Source organism: Hyaena hyaena, unplaced genomic scaffold, assembly GCF_003009895.1.
Source record: "Hyaena hyaena isolate Hyena2069 unplaced genomic scaffold, ASM300989v1 scaffold_212, whole genome shotgun sequence".
Taxonomy (NCBI): Eukaryota; Metazoa; Chordata; class Mammalia; order Carnivora; family Hyaenidae; genus Hyaena; species Hyaena hyaena.
This window is the reverse complement of record NW_024080845.1, coordinates 1680695-1697487: the sequence shown is the minus strand read 5'-3', so window position 1 is coordinate 1697487 and position 16793 is coordinate 1680695. Positions and strand designations below refer to the sequence as shown.

Sequence of the window (16793 nt, the reverse complement as noted above, 5' to 3'; positions counted from 1 at the left end):
ATACGAATAAACAAGACCGACCAGGCCTCAGCCTTTGTGGAACTGACATTCAGGTGCAGGAGCTGACAATAAACACAGAAAGCATAAGTGCCACGAAAAACTAATAAACAGAGAACCCAGGGAGCTAGTTTGCATTGAGGGTCAGGGAGAGCTTCTCTTAGGAGGAGATAATTGAGCCTATTGGAAAAAAAGGAAAGAATTACGCAGGATTAAAAAATGGAGTTGACAGAGAGAGACGGGAAGCATTCCAAGCAAAGGAAACAACCCATGTAAAGGTCGTGAGGAGAAAGGTAAGGTGGTATGATCCAGGAGCGGTCAGGGAGAGAAGGGAATGGGAAATGATGTCCAAGAAGCAAAACTTGATAGATCAGAACTTTGGACCATGAGGACTTCTGTTCTGTGGGCAAAGCTGGATCTAGAATGCCTAATCCTTGACACTTTTCCTCCCACTACCATTTCATAAATTGTCTGTCAGAAACCACCACCACTTCCCAGTGAGGCACTGTAGAGCAAAGTGAGGGTGGCAAGGTTTTCCCTGCCCAGACACCTCTTAAGAAGGGGCGTTAGGCTTAACCAAACTGGCTACCTGGGACTCGCCAATAGGCAGTGATTTCATCATCAGCATTATTAATAGCAGCATCTAACTTCTCTGGGGAATTGCTGTTGTCCAAATCCTCTGCTTGGAGCTTTACACAAGTCACCGGATTTCATCATCACCGCCCCACGGGGTGGGGCTCCCTCTTCCTCGAGTGGGAGAGGATAAAACAGGGAATGACATCATCTGATTTATGCTTTAACAGAACAATGGCTTTGGCTGTACACACCTACCTCTTTTAGCCCTCAGAGCAACACTGTGCAGTGTGATTATAGGAACACCCACACACAGATGAAGAAACTGAGGTTCCAAGAAGTCGAATCATGCCCTTTGGGTCACACAACTGTGAAGAGCGACTTAGGACTGAAGCCCAAGGTGATTCCGGCCTTACGCTCACCCCATGCTGGCAATAAAAAGGAAAGTGATGGCCAATGAGGAGGAGGGTGATTGCTGGGGTAACTTGGAGAACTTGGCCTCGGGCCTGGAATGCAGCCTCCAGATATTTTCCTGGCCTGAGCCCAGGCCAGCCCCTCCCCCCCCACTGCCCTCCCCTGCTGGACAACTGTCCTGTTGAATGAACAGACAGACTCTCTGCTCTGGGACAGCCCTTGCCCCCAAGCGTCTTATTAATGGGGCTGTCCCGCCCGAGTCTACGTGCCCACACAAGCCTGCCCCGAGCTCCGTGCCCCAGGGTCCCACACAGCCTCCACTGTCTGGGCCCCCTCTGCGGATCGGTGCCCAGCCTGGCAACGAGGCCAAGTCCTGCTAGGCTGGCCAGAGGTCACTCGCCACACCCCAGCTGCCGGCTGTATCAGAGGGCCGCTTTGCTTCTCCCCTCAACCCTGGATGCCTCAGTTTCCCCTCTTGAGAGAGGTAGGGGTGCAGGAAGTGAGGAGCTACGAGGACCACAGGACGTGTGGGCCACATGGGGACACCATGCATCTCTGACAGGATCAATCACTCTAAGCCTGTCTGAGGAGCTCTGGGCTTAGGAGCAGCTCTCAAAGCCTCCTTTGTGCCTGAGGAGAATGAGCCGCGAGAGAACAGGGAGCCCTGGCCTGGGGAACCCCTTGGGCCCCGGCTCCTGAGATCGACATCAGCAGGGAGAACCCCCAGCCGGGCCCCCGAGGCCCACCCAGGCCCGGTGCCCACTTGGTGCCATGGGAGCCGTCCACGGGAAGAAGGTAAGTGCCCCCCCGAGGGCCCTGGTGGGTCCCTAAACCTGGGGAGGGAGACGGCATTGACCAGGTGGGAGCCCTCACCCACCTACCCACCAGCTCTGTGGGGCCTCAGCCGGCCACAGCCCCCCAGCCTCCCTCCCTGAGCTCACAGCCAAGATTCGCCTCCAGAAACCTGGCTGGGGCTTAAGACAAGGCCATCTGATCTCTCTATCCCTGGGACAGACCTGGGGGCTGCCCAGTCTCACAGGCTCTCTGGGCTTATTCATGTACCTCTCTGCTTCCTGCATACAGGCTCTGTGGCCGGCCCTCCCCGTGCGCCAGGGGAGTGTCGTGGGCAAGGCGTTGAAGCTTTCCGTAACTCACTTCCCTGTGGGGACAGTACTCACGACCTCAGTGACATATGAAATGAATTAAATGAATACACACACACACACACACACACACACACACACACACAGTGTTTCAGACAGTACCTGGCACATAGTGGCTACATATAAGCTACGCTCTGTTATTATTACAGAATTTCCTTCATAGTATTATGCATTACCTTCTACATCAGGGCTCTCAGGTGGGTATTTGTAGACAGCATAGCCTATGCAGTGTTTCTGAAAATGTGGTCTATGTACATGTGTGCATGTGATGTGTCTGCATTAGAGGCGGGCATGGGAGGAGGCTTGGTCCACAAGCCTTCTGGGGGCTGGCCCACACCCCCTGCATGGAGGAGAAGGGGAGGCAGGGCTCCCCGGGGATTCTCCTCCATGCTCTCAGCCCGCGTTGCCCAGGGCTGTGATCCCCGCGGTGCATCCGGGGTATACCAGGCTGGGTGTAGCCCAGCAGCCCGGTCCCAGCCCTTCCACCTACCCACTGTGCCAAGGAACTGAACCTCAGCTCCTCACCTGTAAAGTAGGGCCAGTCCCCACCTCCCGGGAGGTTCTGTGACCCGATACCTATAAAGTGCTTAGCACGCTGCCTAACACCCAGAGGGCCCAGTAAACAGGGGCTCTAATCCTCAAACAATTCATGGTTGTGCTTGAGTCCAAACTTTCTGCCAACCCAGCCCGTCCCACATTTTTCACATTTAAAGTAAAATGCATCATGGGCCCCACGCAAGAAGGTACCTCAGTTTCCCCATCTGGAAAAGGAGTGTTGGGTTAGATAGCCCCCAGGGTCTCCTCTGCCTCCCACCTCCTTCGCTTCAGAAGCGGTCAGGCCTGGGAGCTCCTGCCTCCCCTCAGCACCCCCAGCGCCGTGATCCTACAAGGGTGATGTCCCGCGGCCTCCCTTCTCCCGCCCACAGTGCACACTCGAGCAGCCAGATTATCTGAGCAGCCAAGAGGGCCCCTCCCAGCCAAGCTTTGCACCCGGCCCCACCCATCCCCTCTTTCAGGGACGGTCTCCTTTCCCAAGAAGGACATCCTGCCTGTGCTGAGGTCACCTTGGAGAACAGCTTTCCAGGCCTAGAAATGACCCTGACACGGTCTAGCGCAGGAGCGGCAAATGTAGCTCACCTACTGCCATCCTCTCTTCCCTCACCTGCGACAGACATCACAGACTGATCCCTGTACCCTTTCCCACTAAGTGTAGACGGCCTCAGAATCCTCCTCAGCACAGCTTCCCAGGACTTCCCCACCAGTCAGCCAGGACTAGCCCCCCGATTGAAAGCCATGCCTACCCTGGGCCCAGCCCCTTCTCCGGCCCTTCAGTGGTGGGGGAGGCCTCCCCGGGAGAAGGCAGCAGAGCTTAGTGATCAGGGACGTGGCCTTTGGGGTCGGACAGACCTGAGTCAGTTCTTCCATGTGCTCTGTGACCTTGGACCAGACAATACACTTTTCTGAGCCTTAGATTCTGCCTCGATAAACTAAAGATAATAATCCTTCTCAGATTGCAAAACCTCAGTGATATCATGCCTGGGACAAAATAGGTGCTCAGTCAACGCTGTCTCTCCTCTGTGTTTGATCCTCTCACACCTGCATCCTCCCTTTGAGCCAATGAGGGCATTAATATCACACCCAGCGGCAGATGAAAAAGCTGAGTCACGAGCAAACATAACTTCCCCCAGCTGGTCAGTGGTGGAGCCGGCCTGGAGCACAGGTTGTGAGCATGCCCAGGCCAGGCCCTCTGTGGGGTCCCCCACCCGTGGATCGTCCCCACCCAATCCCCCACATGTCTCTGTTTCTGGAGGCAAACAGCCCAGCTGGCCTCTGTGGGGTGTCTGTGACAGGCCCAGCCGTGTGGAATGGGATGTCCAGCACCCACTGGCCTGTCCTATAAAGTCACCCTGCTGTCCCTGGGGGCTTCTCAGACACCCCTCCTCCTACACTTATGGCTTACTCATAGTTATAAAATAAGTGCTCTGGAAAACCCCTGGTGATGTGCTCAATCCTCTCCCCATTGTACAGCTGGGAAAACTGAGGCAGAGAGAGCAGAAGGACTTGCCAGGGCCATGTGGCCAGGATCAGACCATTTCCACAAGGCTGGCAGCTCTGGGCTCAACCTCAGCAGCACACAGGAAGGCAGTGGGTCTCCTTCCCTGGCACCATGAAGGGCGGGACCGAGCCACCCCTTGAGACAACTCCTGCCCACTTAGTGCACTCTTTCCTGGTACAGAACTGTCTGCCCATCTTCATTTGCCCCCAGCCCAGCCTCCCATAAACCAACATCAACTGGGTACCTGTGCTGGGAGCTGGGCGAAGGAGGGAAAAGCATACCTGCCCTCACAGCAACTCCCATGGACCTCAGATCCCAGGTGACCAGGGTCGGGGCACTCTATCCTCAGCCCCCACTCAGCAGCCAGTATCCTCTCTCCAGGGACAGGGACAGGACCACGGGCCCTTATAGGCAGTTCCCACACCCACTGGGTCCAACACCCCAGACATGATCCTACCTCTACCCTTAGAGCAGCCAATGCTAAATACAGACACCAAATGATACCCTGAGACTAAAAAAAATGTTACTTAAAGCAGCCCATGTGCATTGAGGTTTCTGCAAAGATTCTCTCATTCAGTATGCCCCCAGCTCTTTGAGGTGGACCCATCCATTGCCCAAACAATCAGTGGCACAGAGAGATTAAAGGAGATTAAAGGAGAGGCTCAAGGTCACCCAGCTAGTAAGCCCTGGAGTCAAGATTTGAACCAGGCAGTCTAAGGAGCCTTGACCTCCTGGCCACTGAGCCCCACTGCTGGCACATGTGAATGTGGGCTCTTGAGCAGGAAGAACAGTGCTCACATTCCGCCTGGGACCCCTGTCAGGACCACCTGCTTAACCTCTCTGAGCCTCAGTCTCCACATCTGCTAAGTGGGATCGTGATTTCCCCTCCCACGTTAGGATGAGCGGAGGAGCCCAGCACATAGTCAGTGTCAGAGAATGGTGGCTCACACGGTTACCCCTGCTCTGGAAGCTGAAGGTAGAGCTTCAGCAGAAAGGGGGCTGGCTGTGCCCCCGGAGCCACACCGGAACCCCCTGAAACCTTCAACAGTGCCGGCTGTGCGACATTTCTCCAACCTCAGCACCGCCTGGGTTTTTCGCTGAACGAATCCTATATTCTGACTCTGTTGACGTTTGCCAAGCCACTCATCGCTTTGTATTCATCTTCATTAGAAGAAAGTTTCCTTGACTGAAATAAATGGAATAAAAGAGGAGAGATCCAGCTAAATTTGATAAATGGCCTGAACGGGAGTGCTGGTTCTTACAGAGTCCAAAAGGCGCACATCTGGCTGGGCCCCGCTGCCTCCCTGAACAATTATCCCCGCCGATGATGGATGGCTCCTCTCACCGGCGCCCGCTCAGCAGGGCGTGAGGACCTCGTTAGGGCCTCCTTGCCCGTGCCGTGCCACGGCCCCCGCCCTGCGCACCGCCTCTGACTGGTTCCCGGAGGGGAGCTGGGGCCTCATCCGGGCATGCAGGGCCCACTCCCGGCGGCTCTGGGATCAGGCACCAGCACAAACGCTGCTGCTGTGAGCAGCTTGCCAAACCCTGGACTTTGTCATTCAGGTCGAAGCTCCCCCTTCACTCCATCTGTTCACCCCCTGGATCTGAAAGCCCCCGAATGTTTTCCTTCCCAGCCTGAGCAAACTGGTAAACACCCTGTGCTCCCCTCCACTGTGAACTATCCCCTCCATCTCATCCTCTACTCTCAGAGTAGCCTGGCCTCGAACCTTCAAAAAAGTTGGAGCTGAAATTTCTTCCCTGGGAAAGCCCAGGGACAGAGGGCGAGGTCTGGGAGCTGTGCGGCTATGTACTGGCAGCAGCTGACATGGGCAGCTGAAAGCAGTCACAGTGATCAGTGAAAGAGGCAGGGAAAGGGCAGCCTTCCTGTTCCCTGAGGCCTCCCAATGGTGCTTTCCTTCTCCTCTGCCCTTGGCTTCCCCAAGCCCGGTTCAGGAGCTGAATGCCCTGGGCTGCCTCGAACAGACGCACAGGCTGGGCACTGCACAAAGCAATGAATAGATAGGTGAGCAGGGGTGGAATCCAGTCCGCTCTCCACCAGGGGAGCCTGGGACCCAGGTGTTGGCTAGGTCTGCCCAGAGGAAAGAATGCTGCTTTGTGATTTCACAGTGCTGTCACTCACAGTCCCGCAAGTCCTCTTCGAAGACTAAAATTTCTCCGGTCCGTCCTTGTGGCGGGAAGCTCAGCTTCCGGGGAAAGACATTAAAAGGAAGAGAAAGAAAGATGCCAACTCGGCTGACGCTTCTTCTCAGAAGCCTGGCCCGAGTAGATCTCTAAATGTCTATGCAGGCCAAGAGGCTGAGGCGAGCGCGGCGGGGAGCAAGCCTGCCTCAGGGCTGTGCCTGCATGAACAGGCCGCAGGTTTCACGGAGCCTGGAGGGTCACCGGGGGTAGCTGGGAAGGGGCCAGAGAGGTTAGACGGGGGTAAAGCTGCCTCAGACACCCCATGGCGCCCCCTCTCCCCCTGAGTTTCTAGACTAGGGCAAATCCCATTATGTTCCCCATGCGCCCCCACCTGATCATGGCTGTAAGCTTGTATTTGGTTGAGATTTCTCCAAGAGGGAAGGGAGACTATGTTTGACTTTGTGTGGTTCATGGTTGTGTCCCCAGCACCTAGCAGATAATAGGTACCCAATAAATTGAGGAAGGAAGGGAGAGAGAGACGGTGGCTGGGTCTCTGTGGGGGTAACTCCATGGTGGGGCTGAAGGCCAAGTTCCTGGAAGGATCCACACAGAGCTCGGGCTGAGAGGAAGGACATAGACTGAATCCCTCAGCTTCTGCCACACATCCCCTTCTTACCTTCCAATAACTTTAAGACTCTGACCCAAATTCCCACACTCTCCACCTCGCTTCCAGCTGTGCGTGTGTGTGTGCACACACACACACACACACACACACACACACACGGATTTTCCACCTGCCCAACTTCCTGGCCAAATGCAAAATCTCTCATTGATTTTTTCATCATTTATTCAACAAGCATTGACTGGGCACTACCGGGTTCCAGGATCCCAGGCGCTGGAGACAGAGCAGTGAACAGGACTCTGGCCCTGTCCCTGCACAGCCCAGCAAGAGAGAAATAAGCCAGTGGTGATGACAGAGCAGGTGCCCCGATGAGGGAAACACAGAGGAGCTGGGCGCGGAAGGAGGGCCACAAAGCAAGGAGGGGCCAGGGAAGACGCCCAAGCTATGATCTGGAGAGTGAAAAAGGGATAAGCAGGTCTGGGAGCCGGGAGAGGCTTCTAAGGACCCAGTAGGACCTGCCAAGGCCTGGAGGTATGAGGGCCATGGTGCATCCTAGGAATGGAAAGAATCTTCTGGTTTGCAGACCCTCTCCTGCCATGGGGCTCGGTCAAGCGAGGCCCTAACTCCCCACTGCCCCGCCTACCCCTCCACTCACCTTACCCTCCCCCCAAAAAACCAACCATGGATCTGCCTCAGGCTCTTTGATCAAGGAGAACATTCTCTTTTTTTTTCTCTCCTTTCTTTTGCTCAAGTAGTCAAAACAGCTGAGAACAAAGCAAGAGAAAGAGAGGGAGGGAAAAAGAGGCAGAGACAAAGACACAAGAAATAAAAGCCACCAAGAGAAAGTCCCCTGGGAGTAGAATGAGAAGACCCCCAAGCCTGTTCTCCCTGACCTCTGCCCCTCTGCTCCCCACGCCCTGTGAGTGCTCCTCTGGGCCTCTTTTCCATTCCCATGTGTTTTAACGCCTCCAGACAGGAAAAGGGAAGGAGCCAAGATGGCAAGCTTTACCTCATGCTCAGACCATGAGGGGAAATCCTTCCTGGACAGTAGAGGGAAGGACATTATTTTCATTCCCTCCTTACATCACTCACCTCCTCTTGGTCCAATCTTCTCCATCCACTAACAAGAAAAAGCCTTCACCTGAGCCACCCTGGGCAAGACGGTCTCCCTCTCTGGGCTTCCAGGTTCCTCCCCCATCAATGCAGGGTTGACAGCTATGCAACTCACTGGTTTAGGGGGTAAAATGAGGCAGGGAGACGAGGGGAGGTGGGAACACACATCCCCCAAAGGATGCCAGGACCCCACGTACAGGGGCAGTAGCCCCTCTCTTCAGCCTGGCCTAGGTTGTCTCCCCCATTTCACAGCCCTGAAGGGGTCAGAGGAAGTCACGGAGTTAGTGCAAGATGGCCCTTAGACTCCTCCCACACGCTCTCCGGAAGCCAAAGGTCCGCAGAAACCGCACACAGCGCAGCTGCCCCTGGCCCACACCTGTAGGCTGAATTGAACCCACTCCACCTGCTTCGGCAGCCTAAGGGGTCAACAGGCCTCTCAGGCCTCCTTCCTTCTCATCTGTAAAATGGGCATCTCTTGAAGGTACAAACATGAATGCCTTCCAGTCATTGAACTGCCACAGAATCCTCACTGCAAACCCGGCCACACACATATCCATGTTCCCACCTCCCCAAGGCAAAAACCCAGACTCAGGGAGGCTGAGTTCACTACTCCAGACCACATGGCCAGCAGCTGCCGGAACCGGGCCTTGAACCCAGAGGCACCTGGCCCCACAACTCATTGACGTGTTTCCCAAGTGTCTGGACGCAACCGTGCTACTCACGGCAGAGTAAATCTTCACCTTGCTGGGTAGAGTTACTAGCTGGTGATGGCCCCAGTCCCACTGGGAGCTGGGTTGAAGACCGACCTTAAAGTTCAGAAGAATTTAATTTCCTTCATGAAAGGGCTCGGAGGTGGGGCAGGAGGGGCAAATCAAAAGCCGGCTTTAGAGAAGGCAGGAATCCAAAAAGCCTGCTCCCTCTGTGGGCCCCAGGGATCTGCTTTCAGAACATTGTGTCTCCTAAGCTGACGTGAAGGAGGGGCTTTGTTTAAGTGAGCGATCAGATCTCAGGGCCTGGGTGGGGAGGGTGCGGGGAGGGAAAGGGCAAGGAGCTGGAACTTTCCTTTGTCATCTAAAATCTAAGACGAGGCCACAGAGAACAGCAAGGTGCCCCCAGGGAAGCTGGGAGAGCCTGGCTTGGCCTTGGTGACATCTTGCTCCCATGGACACTTAGGCTAGAGCATCACACCCAGAACCTGCACGCCTCAGCCAGAAACCAGTCAGTGATGCTGTTTGGGGGGCCCACCCTGGGGGTTTTCCTTGTGCCCCTGAGCTCCTGGGGACACTTTGGGGTCATGTTGGGGTATATGACGTGGCAGGTGTGCATGGAGAGTGCTGTCACAACCGTGGAGCCGTGCTTACACCCGGGACGTGGAGTGACAGCCTGGTTTCCTAGGGCCGCCCCGACCACCTACCACAATCCAGGTGGCTGAAAGCAACAGAGATCTATTCTCTTATGGTGCCAGAGCCTAGAAGCTGAGGTCAGGCTGTTGGCAGGACTCTGCTCCCATGAAGCCTCTAGGGCAGGGTCTGTTGCCTGCCTTTCTCTCAGCCGCTGGGGTTGCCGGCCACCCTTGTTGCTCTGCGGCTTGTCAACATATCACCCCGGTCTCTGCCACCGCCACAGGTACGCGGCACTCTCCTGCCTAGCTGTGCCTCGTCTCCTCTGCTTATAAGGACACTGGTCATACTAGCTTAGCGCCCACCCTAGTGACCTCATTTTAACTTGGTTACATCTTCAAAGACCCTACTTCTAAATAAGGTGACCTCCACAGGTACAGGGGCTAGGATTTCAACTTATCTTTTTTTGAGGGGGGGGGACGCAATTCAACCCATAACTGTGACCCACGTCCCACTCTACTCTTCTTAGGCACCTAAAGTTACATGTTAGCGTAGCTGGACCCCATCCGTCCTTGGCCGGCTGCTCTCCTGGGGCCTCAGTTCCCTTTAGCTCCCGTCCGCTGTGGTGACTTCCCACTATTTTGATTCCAGGCCTAATCCTCTATTCTCCCGGGCAAAACCCTTGGAGAGCAGATACGCGGAAATCCACAACCACCAGGCCTTTTGTGACCCCCACCTGGCAACTCTGTGTTTCTCTGCTGCACCGAGCTCTTCCCCGCCTCACGGCCTTTGCCTCTGCTCTTCCTCCTTCCTGGTGCACTCTTCTCTGGCTGTCCCCAGGGCTGGGCTGTGCAGGGCTCAGCCCAGAGAGAGGCCTTCCCCCACCCCCTCACCCCCACTCCTGCTAAAGTATCCTCATCTTCATCTCCAGTCTTGCAGGAGCTCCGCAGAACCGCAGAACTTACCACCATGTGAAATCACCTCTTTGGTTATTTCTTTAACTGTTTCATACCTGGCTTTCCCAACCAGCATGTCAGCTTTCTGAGGGCAGGGACCTTACCCATCACTCACTCTGGAGGCTCAGTGCCTAGTGCAGGTGGAACATACCATAGGTATGAGTGAATGAGTGAATGAATGGATGAATCCATAGCTGTCATAGAGGGGCCTCACACCTTCATTCCATAAATATCTCCTGAGCATCCGCTCTGAGCCAGATGCTACATGAAGCCTGAGGCAGGCACAGTCTGCTCAGAGAGACAGAGTACAGGCCACAGTGACTGACTGACAGGAATTAGGAAAGGCATCCTTCCTTCCTCACAGGCCTTCACCATTAGCTGCAGCAAATAGGAAATTAAAATTATGCTGTCTACAAATGACTACACTGAGATGCCAGCATGGAGATGTCCCCACGGACCAGCAGCCCCCTTCCTGATGTCCTAACATCCCCCGCCCCAGAAGCCCTCTGCCCCAAACAGCCCCAGAGCCGAGGAAGAAGAAACAAGTTCTCAAAACGATAGAGATGTGTCTGCCGACCCTCAGGTTCAGGACTTGAGCAGGCCCTGGTATTCTACAAAGCGATCAGGAACTTTTGCCATTATGCTAATGTTGCTGTGAACTTTCTCTGTCTCAGGGCACCCAGGTGTCTCTCAGCTGTGGATCCAGAAGTGAGATCACTGAGTCCTGGGGGCACGTACGTGCTCATCCACAGGGGAGGCAAATTTTACCTCTACCCTCTTAGGGTCTCTGGCTGGGCCTGAAAATTAAATGAACCCAAGGAGATTTAAATAGGAGATTTTAATAGAAGAAAACTTCTAGATTTTCACAGGTACATGAGAGTCCCCATAGGAAAACAAAGCCCCCAAAAGCAGATAGACCCAAGTGCTTCTATACCAAGTTGAACAAAAAATAGCAATTGTGAGAAAGTGGCCGAAACATATGGAGAGATTAAAGGAAGACAAGGGTTATCTTAACAAGATCTGTTTGTATAGATTTCTCTCGGCTCCTTCCCTGTCTCTGGTGATAAAAAATGTTTCTTTCCTCCTGGTATAGGGAAGGCATCTTTGACACGGGAGTCTTATCTCCTGCTTTCAGGAAGATGAGGTGGGGGCAGGGCACCTGTCTTGTACCCGCTGTTTTTCAAATGTCTTTAGCTCAAAAAAATCCTTATGCCAAAGTGGCATAGTTTGGGGTCACTTATGCTGCCGCCCTTCACGCCTCTAGATGAAGCCAGACTGGTTACAGCAAATCACACGCCCACAGGCATTGTACTGGTGTTCAACTGCCCCACATCTTCACCAACATTTTCTACTTTTCACGCTTTTTAATTTTTGTGACCCTGATGGATAGATACTGGTGTCTTGTTATGGTTTTGCTTTCCTTCTTTTAAAAATTAAAAAAAGACAGATTTGATTTAAAAAATATATTTAGAGGGGCGCCTGGGTGGCATAGTCGGTTAAGCGTCCGACTTTCGCTTAGGTCATGATCTCGCGGTTCGTGGGTTCGAGCCCCGCGTCGGGCTCTGTGCTGACTGCCAGCTCAGAGCCCGGAGCCTATTTCAGAGTCTGTGCCTCCCTCTCTCTCTGGCCCTCCCCTGCTCACCTGTCTCTCTCTCTCCTAGAAATAAATAAAAATATTAAAAATAAATAAAAATAAAAAATATATTTAGAAACCTATCAAACGTTTTCAAGCACTCATGGAGTATTGACAAATGTTGACCACATTCCAGGCTACTCAACAAATCCAGATGTGGAAGCATTTGCAGGTATCCTACACATCACGGTACAGGCCAAGAACATAATTAAAGGACAATAACAAACAAATAAAAAAAGAAACTAAAGTAGATTTGGAAGCTGGGAAACACTTCTAGATTGATCAAAGAAGAGATGAGGAAAATCTTCAGACCCGATACAGGTCATGAAGATACTGTATATCAAAACACAGCTAACCCAGTATTTAAGGAGAAGTTTATAGCCCTAAAAGCGATAGAAAAGAAGGCTGAGATTTAATAAGCCAAACATCAAAGTTAAAAAGCTGGTAAAAGAACAGCAGAATCAGTCCAAAAAAAACATAGAAGTTACTGGAAAATAAAAATAAGAGCAGAAATGAAAGAAGTGAAAAACAGATATATGATAACAAAGATCGGAATGGCTCAAAGTTGGTTCTTTGAAGAAGATAGCAGAAATGATATGGCTGACTTTATGCCTGTAAAATTTTAAACTTTCTAAAAATATTGTTGAACAACTGGCCTCAGGAGAAATAAGCAAACTGAGTAGTTAGTAACACTTAAAGAAATTGAGCCATGGGTTAATCTTCCCATAAAGAAATGATCAGACCATCAGTTTTATAGATGAGTTCTATTAAGCTTTAAAGGAATTCATCAGTTTGGTTTTATACTCTGGCTTCTAAACAACAGAAAATGAGAGAACACTTCCTGCCTTGTTTTATGATAAAATAACCTTTTGGGGTTTTTTTTTTTTTTCAAAGATTTTATTTTTAAGTAATCTCTACATCCAGTGTAGGGCTCGAACTCACAGCCCTGAGATCAAGAGTCGCATGCTCTACTGACAGCCAGCCAGGCGCCCTTATGATAAAATAACTATGATATCAGAATTAAACAAGGACAGTGAAAGAAAAGAAAATTACAGTCCGATCCACTCGGGAATATTGATGCAAAGAAATTCTAAGCAGGATTCCCAGATCCCACAGCCTAGAGGCACTGGAATTATTTTTAGCCTGCGTACTACAAACATCTCCTCTCTGTGAATGTCGTCCGACTCACAGACAGTCAGCTAAGAGTTCAGGCTTGAAATGGCCATGGGCTTTCCTCCCTCTGAATCCTGCCATTCCAGAGCCAGGTGAGTGGAAAGTTCCAGTGGCAGTTTCTTCCAGGGATGTCTCACCAAGGCTCAGCCAGCTTAACACTGGAGACAGGGAGAGACACCTGGGGTGACTTCATGGGTCCAGTTCTGCCCACTGGCACTGTGGTCTGTGGGCGCCCCTCGGCCTGCCCCCCGGCCTGCTGTGCCTGCGGCCAGGAGCCTCGGGGCTGCCTCCCTGGGAGTCGCAGGCAGCAGGGGCCATCAGGCCAGCAGGAGCTGAGCCAGAAAGCTGTCTGCGGCGGGTGTGACACATAGACCTCAGACCGGCCATAAGGGCTGAAGTTTCCTGCCTTTGCCTCCTGCCCAGCCAAGGCTCCACCATCCCAGAGAGAGGATTCGGCAGTCATGGGAGGCCGAGCTCCTTGGGAGGGTTGGGTGGAGAGAGTCTCCTCCAGAGATCAGGGCCTCCTCCCAGCTCCCCGCTTCCACTCACAGGGAGGTGGTGGCCCTGGGGCACTCAACCCTACGGAGGGGGGCATCCTTCCACGCCAATCCCTTCTTCGTGGGTACATAGTATTCCCCTGATATAGGCGTGCCACAACTTGCTTGAACAATCTGTGATTTGAGAGTATTTAAGCTGTTCTTATATTCTTCCCCATCCTGATGGGTATATGTCGGCGCACACCCCATGTCCTTTTCGTGAGATGGATTCCGCTTTTAGGCTCCTGGGTGGGTTTCTATAAAGTTGGGTGCAAAATGCTGTGTGTGCGTGAGGACGGACAGACTTCCTGACAAGGCGCAGAGTGGCCATCAGACCCTTCCAGGGGGTTTTTTACCCTCAGTCAAGAATCCCTGCCGCAGGAAACACCACCCGCACGGTGTGACTGGTCTCCCGGCCTTCTTCTTTCTCACACGGAGCAGTTTGGCAACTCGGACCTCAGGGTTTCCAACAACTTCACTTCAAGGAAATAATCATTATCAGGCACCACCCGAGTACTTTCCACAACACATTCTCACAACCGCCCCATGGAGTTGGTACTGCAATTATCCCCACTTTACAGACAGGAAACGGAGCTCCGAGAGGTCAGGTGCCTTGGCCACGTCACACAGCAGGTCAGTGGTGAACCTAGGAAACAGACCCAGGCGCCGCCGCAGAGCCCGCTGCCTGAGCCTCACACCTGCCCGAGCATCACTGCCCAGGATTGCGGGTGGGTTTCCCAGAGCCCCGAGAATCCAGCCTGAAGCCACAGTCCCCCTGATTTCCTCCATCAAGTCGTCCAGGCTCTCTGGGCTGAGCTTACGGCAGGGTCCCGCCTGCAACACGCACTGCAGGAAGTCACGAGCGCCTGCGGACTGAGGAGCCGTCCAGGGCGGGCATCCCGCTCGGGGCTGGCCCTGCTGCAGCGTCGGCAGCTCAGAAAGTAGAGCAGCACTTGGAGCCCTGTCTCTGGGAGGACGAGGCTGGCTGTCAAAATTCTGCTGATTCCAGATTGGGAGGGGGAAGTAGAGTGGGCGAACGGGGGGGGGGGTGGAGGCTTTGGGCAGGACCCCCTCTTTCCTGCCACCTCCTTTCACACCGGGGCTCATGTCTGCAGCCGCCCAGACTGGGGGCAGCAGCATCTGGCACAGAGCAGCCAACCCCAAGTGCCAGGGGACGGCAGGGGGTTCCTTGGACTAAACCAGCCATGGTCCTGCCTACCACTTAGGGGGAGGGAAGGTGGCCTTTGGAAATTCAGCAAGTCCCCTGGGAGTAACATCAGTGAGAAAGTTATTAACAGCTGGATTTATTGAGCACTTACTATGCCCCACACCTATGCTAGGAGCTTCCTGTCACCCAGCTCCGGCCTCTACCAACACTTTGATTATCCCCACTTTCCAAGTGAGACACTGAGGCTTGGAGAAGTTAGGCAGGTGACAAAACTAAAAGGTGTCGTAGTAGTAATCTACACAAAGGTCGTCTGACCCCAGAGCCCCCAGCCTTCTCCCTCTACCCCTCAGCAAACCCGGGAAACTTGAAGTTCCAAATTTGGGCGTCAGCTACCAGCAGCTCAGCTCCCCAGGGTCAGGGACCAGGCTTTCCTCATCCCGATAGGCTGAGCCTCAGGGATGAGGGATCCCGCAAAGGACAAATCTGACAAAGTCCCTGGTTTGCCACCTGCCAGCTTGTGGCCCTGGGAGAGTTCCCTGAAATCTCCGAGCCTCAGTCTCCTCACCTGTGCGTGGGAGCTGATGAGACTCATTTACTTGGTGGCTGTAAGCAGCAAATGGAATTGATTCAGCGCAGTGCTGCCCTGAGAAATTGAAGTGGCCGTCATTAATGCTCTTGTTATTTCCATCCTGCGAGTGACTCAGCTGTCTCCTCAGGTTCATTACCAACCAGTCTCTGAGAGGGAATGGCCTCAGGCTGCCTAGCCCCCACTCGGAATAAAAACCGATGTAACAGTCCTATCAGCAGCTAAGATGTATTGACGACAGTGTGCTCCAGGCACCCTTTACGTATCAACTTGTCAACACACAGCCCCCGGAGAGGGCAGCAGAGGGGACAGAGGCCCACCCGCCACGCCCAGGCCAGCCCCTCTGTGCACAGGCTTGCTGGAGGGAAAGGGCACAGGGGTCCCCACCAGCAGATTGCAGAGGCCCCAGCTTGCACCCCACATCCACATCTGAGACCTGCAAAATGACTTTCCCTCTTCACCAACCCCTCATGGGCTTCTGAGTGAGGACCCAGCATTGGGGTTGTTTCCAGAGGGCTGGACAAACAGCAAGAAGATATAGGGGGTGTGGGGGACCTCCAAGCCGCCCAGGGCCTAGGGCGGTGCTCAATAATGTTTGTTGACTAATATTTGTTGACTGTAATCTAAGTGAGAATTCCGTTTCCAAAGCACAGTGACTCAGGTATTAGGCTCTACCAACCGTCTTTTAAACGCATGCATGAAAAGAAAAACTGAGAGGATATATACCAAAGGTTAATCCTGATTATTTCAATTGAAGAGAGACAATGGGGGAGTATAATGGTCATTTTTGCCTGGGGGTAGTGGTGTTTTGTTTTGTTTTGTTTTGTTTTTGCACTTGCTACATTGTCTACAATGAGCAAGTATTAATTTTATGCTCAGAAGAAAATACACTTTTCTGCGAGTTTAGGACTCATTCAGTTTTACGGAAGAAGAAATAGAGGCCCAGAGGGGTTAAGCCATTTACCTAAGGCCACACAGCAAGATGAGGATGGCTGGGACAGACCCAGATCTGCGATCCCATCCCCTGCACCCTCCAGGAATTCAAGCCTCAGGACTGGGGCATCTCCAGCCCCTACATGGTGAGGCCTCATTTCCCCCTTTTTTCATCACCGTACCCTGAAAACGCCCCCCTCCCCGATCCTGCCAGCTCCGCCGACTCCTGAGAGAGGCCCCCCCGAGAGAACTAGCGATCTCTGCGGATCTCAGGAAGGTGGTCAAAGGAAAGAAATACATGTAAGCCCCCATTCCAACTTCACAGACTTGCTGCTTATTCATAAATAAAAGAATGCCCAGGCTATTTTGGGCACCTGTAATTTTCTAC

The 16793-nt window shown here is 53.2% G+C and overlaps 1 protein-coding gene across 1 annotated transcript in view; it reads left to right on the top strand.

The window, feature by feature from the left end:
- Positions 1–1233: 1233 nt before the first annotated feature.
- FAM107A (family with sequence similarity 107 member A) overlaps positions 1234–16793 on the top strand; it is a 53335-nt gene continuing 37775 nt past the window's right edge. Inside the window, exon 1 of the mRNA XM_039242462.1 lies at positions 1234–1779. Coding sequence (XP_039098393.1) covers positions 1756–1779 — 24 coding nt within the window. The 5' untranslated portion in view covers positions 1234–1755. The remainder of the gene's footprint in view (positions 1780–16793) is intronic.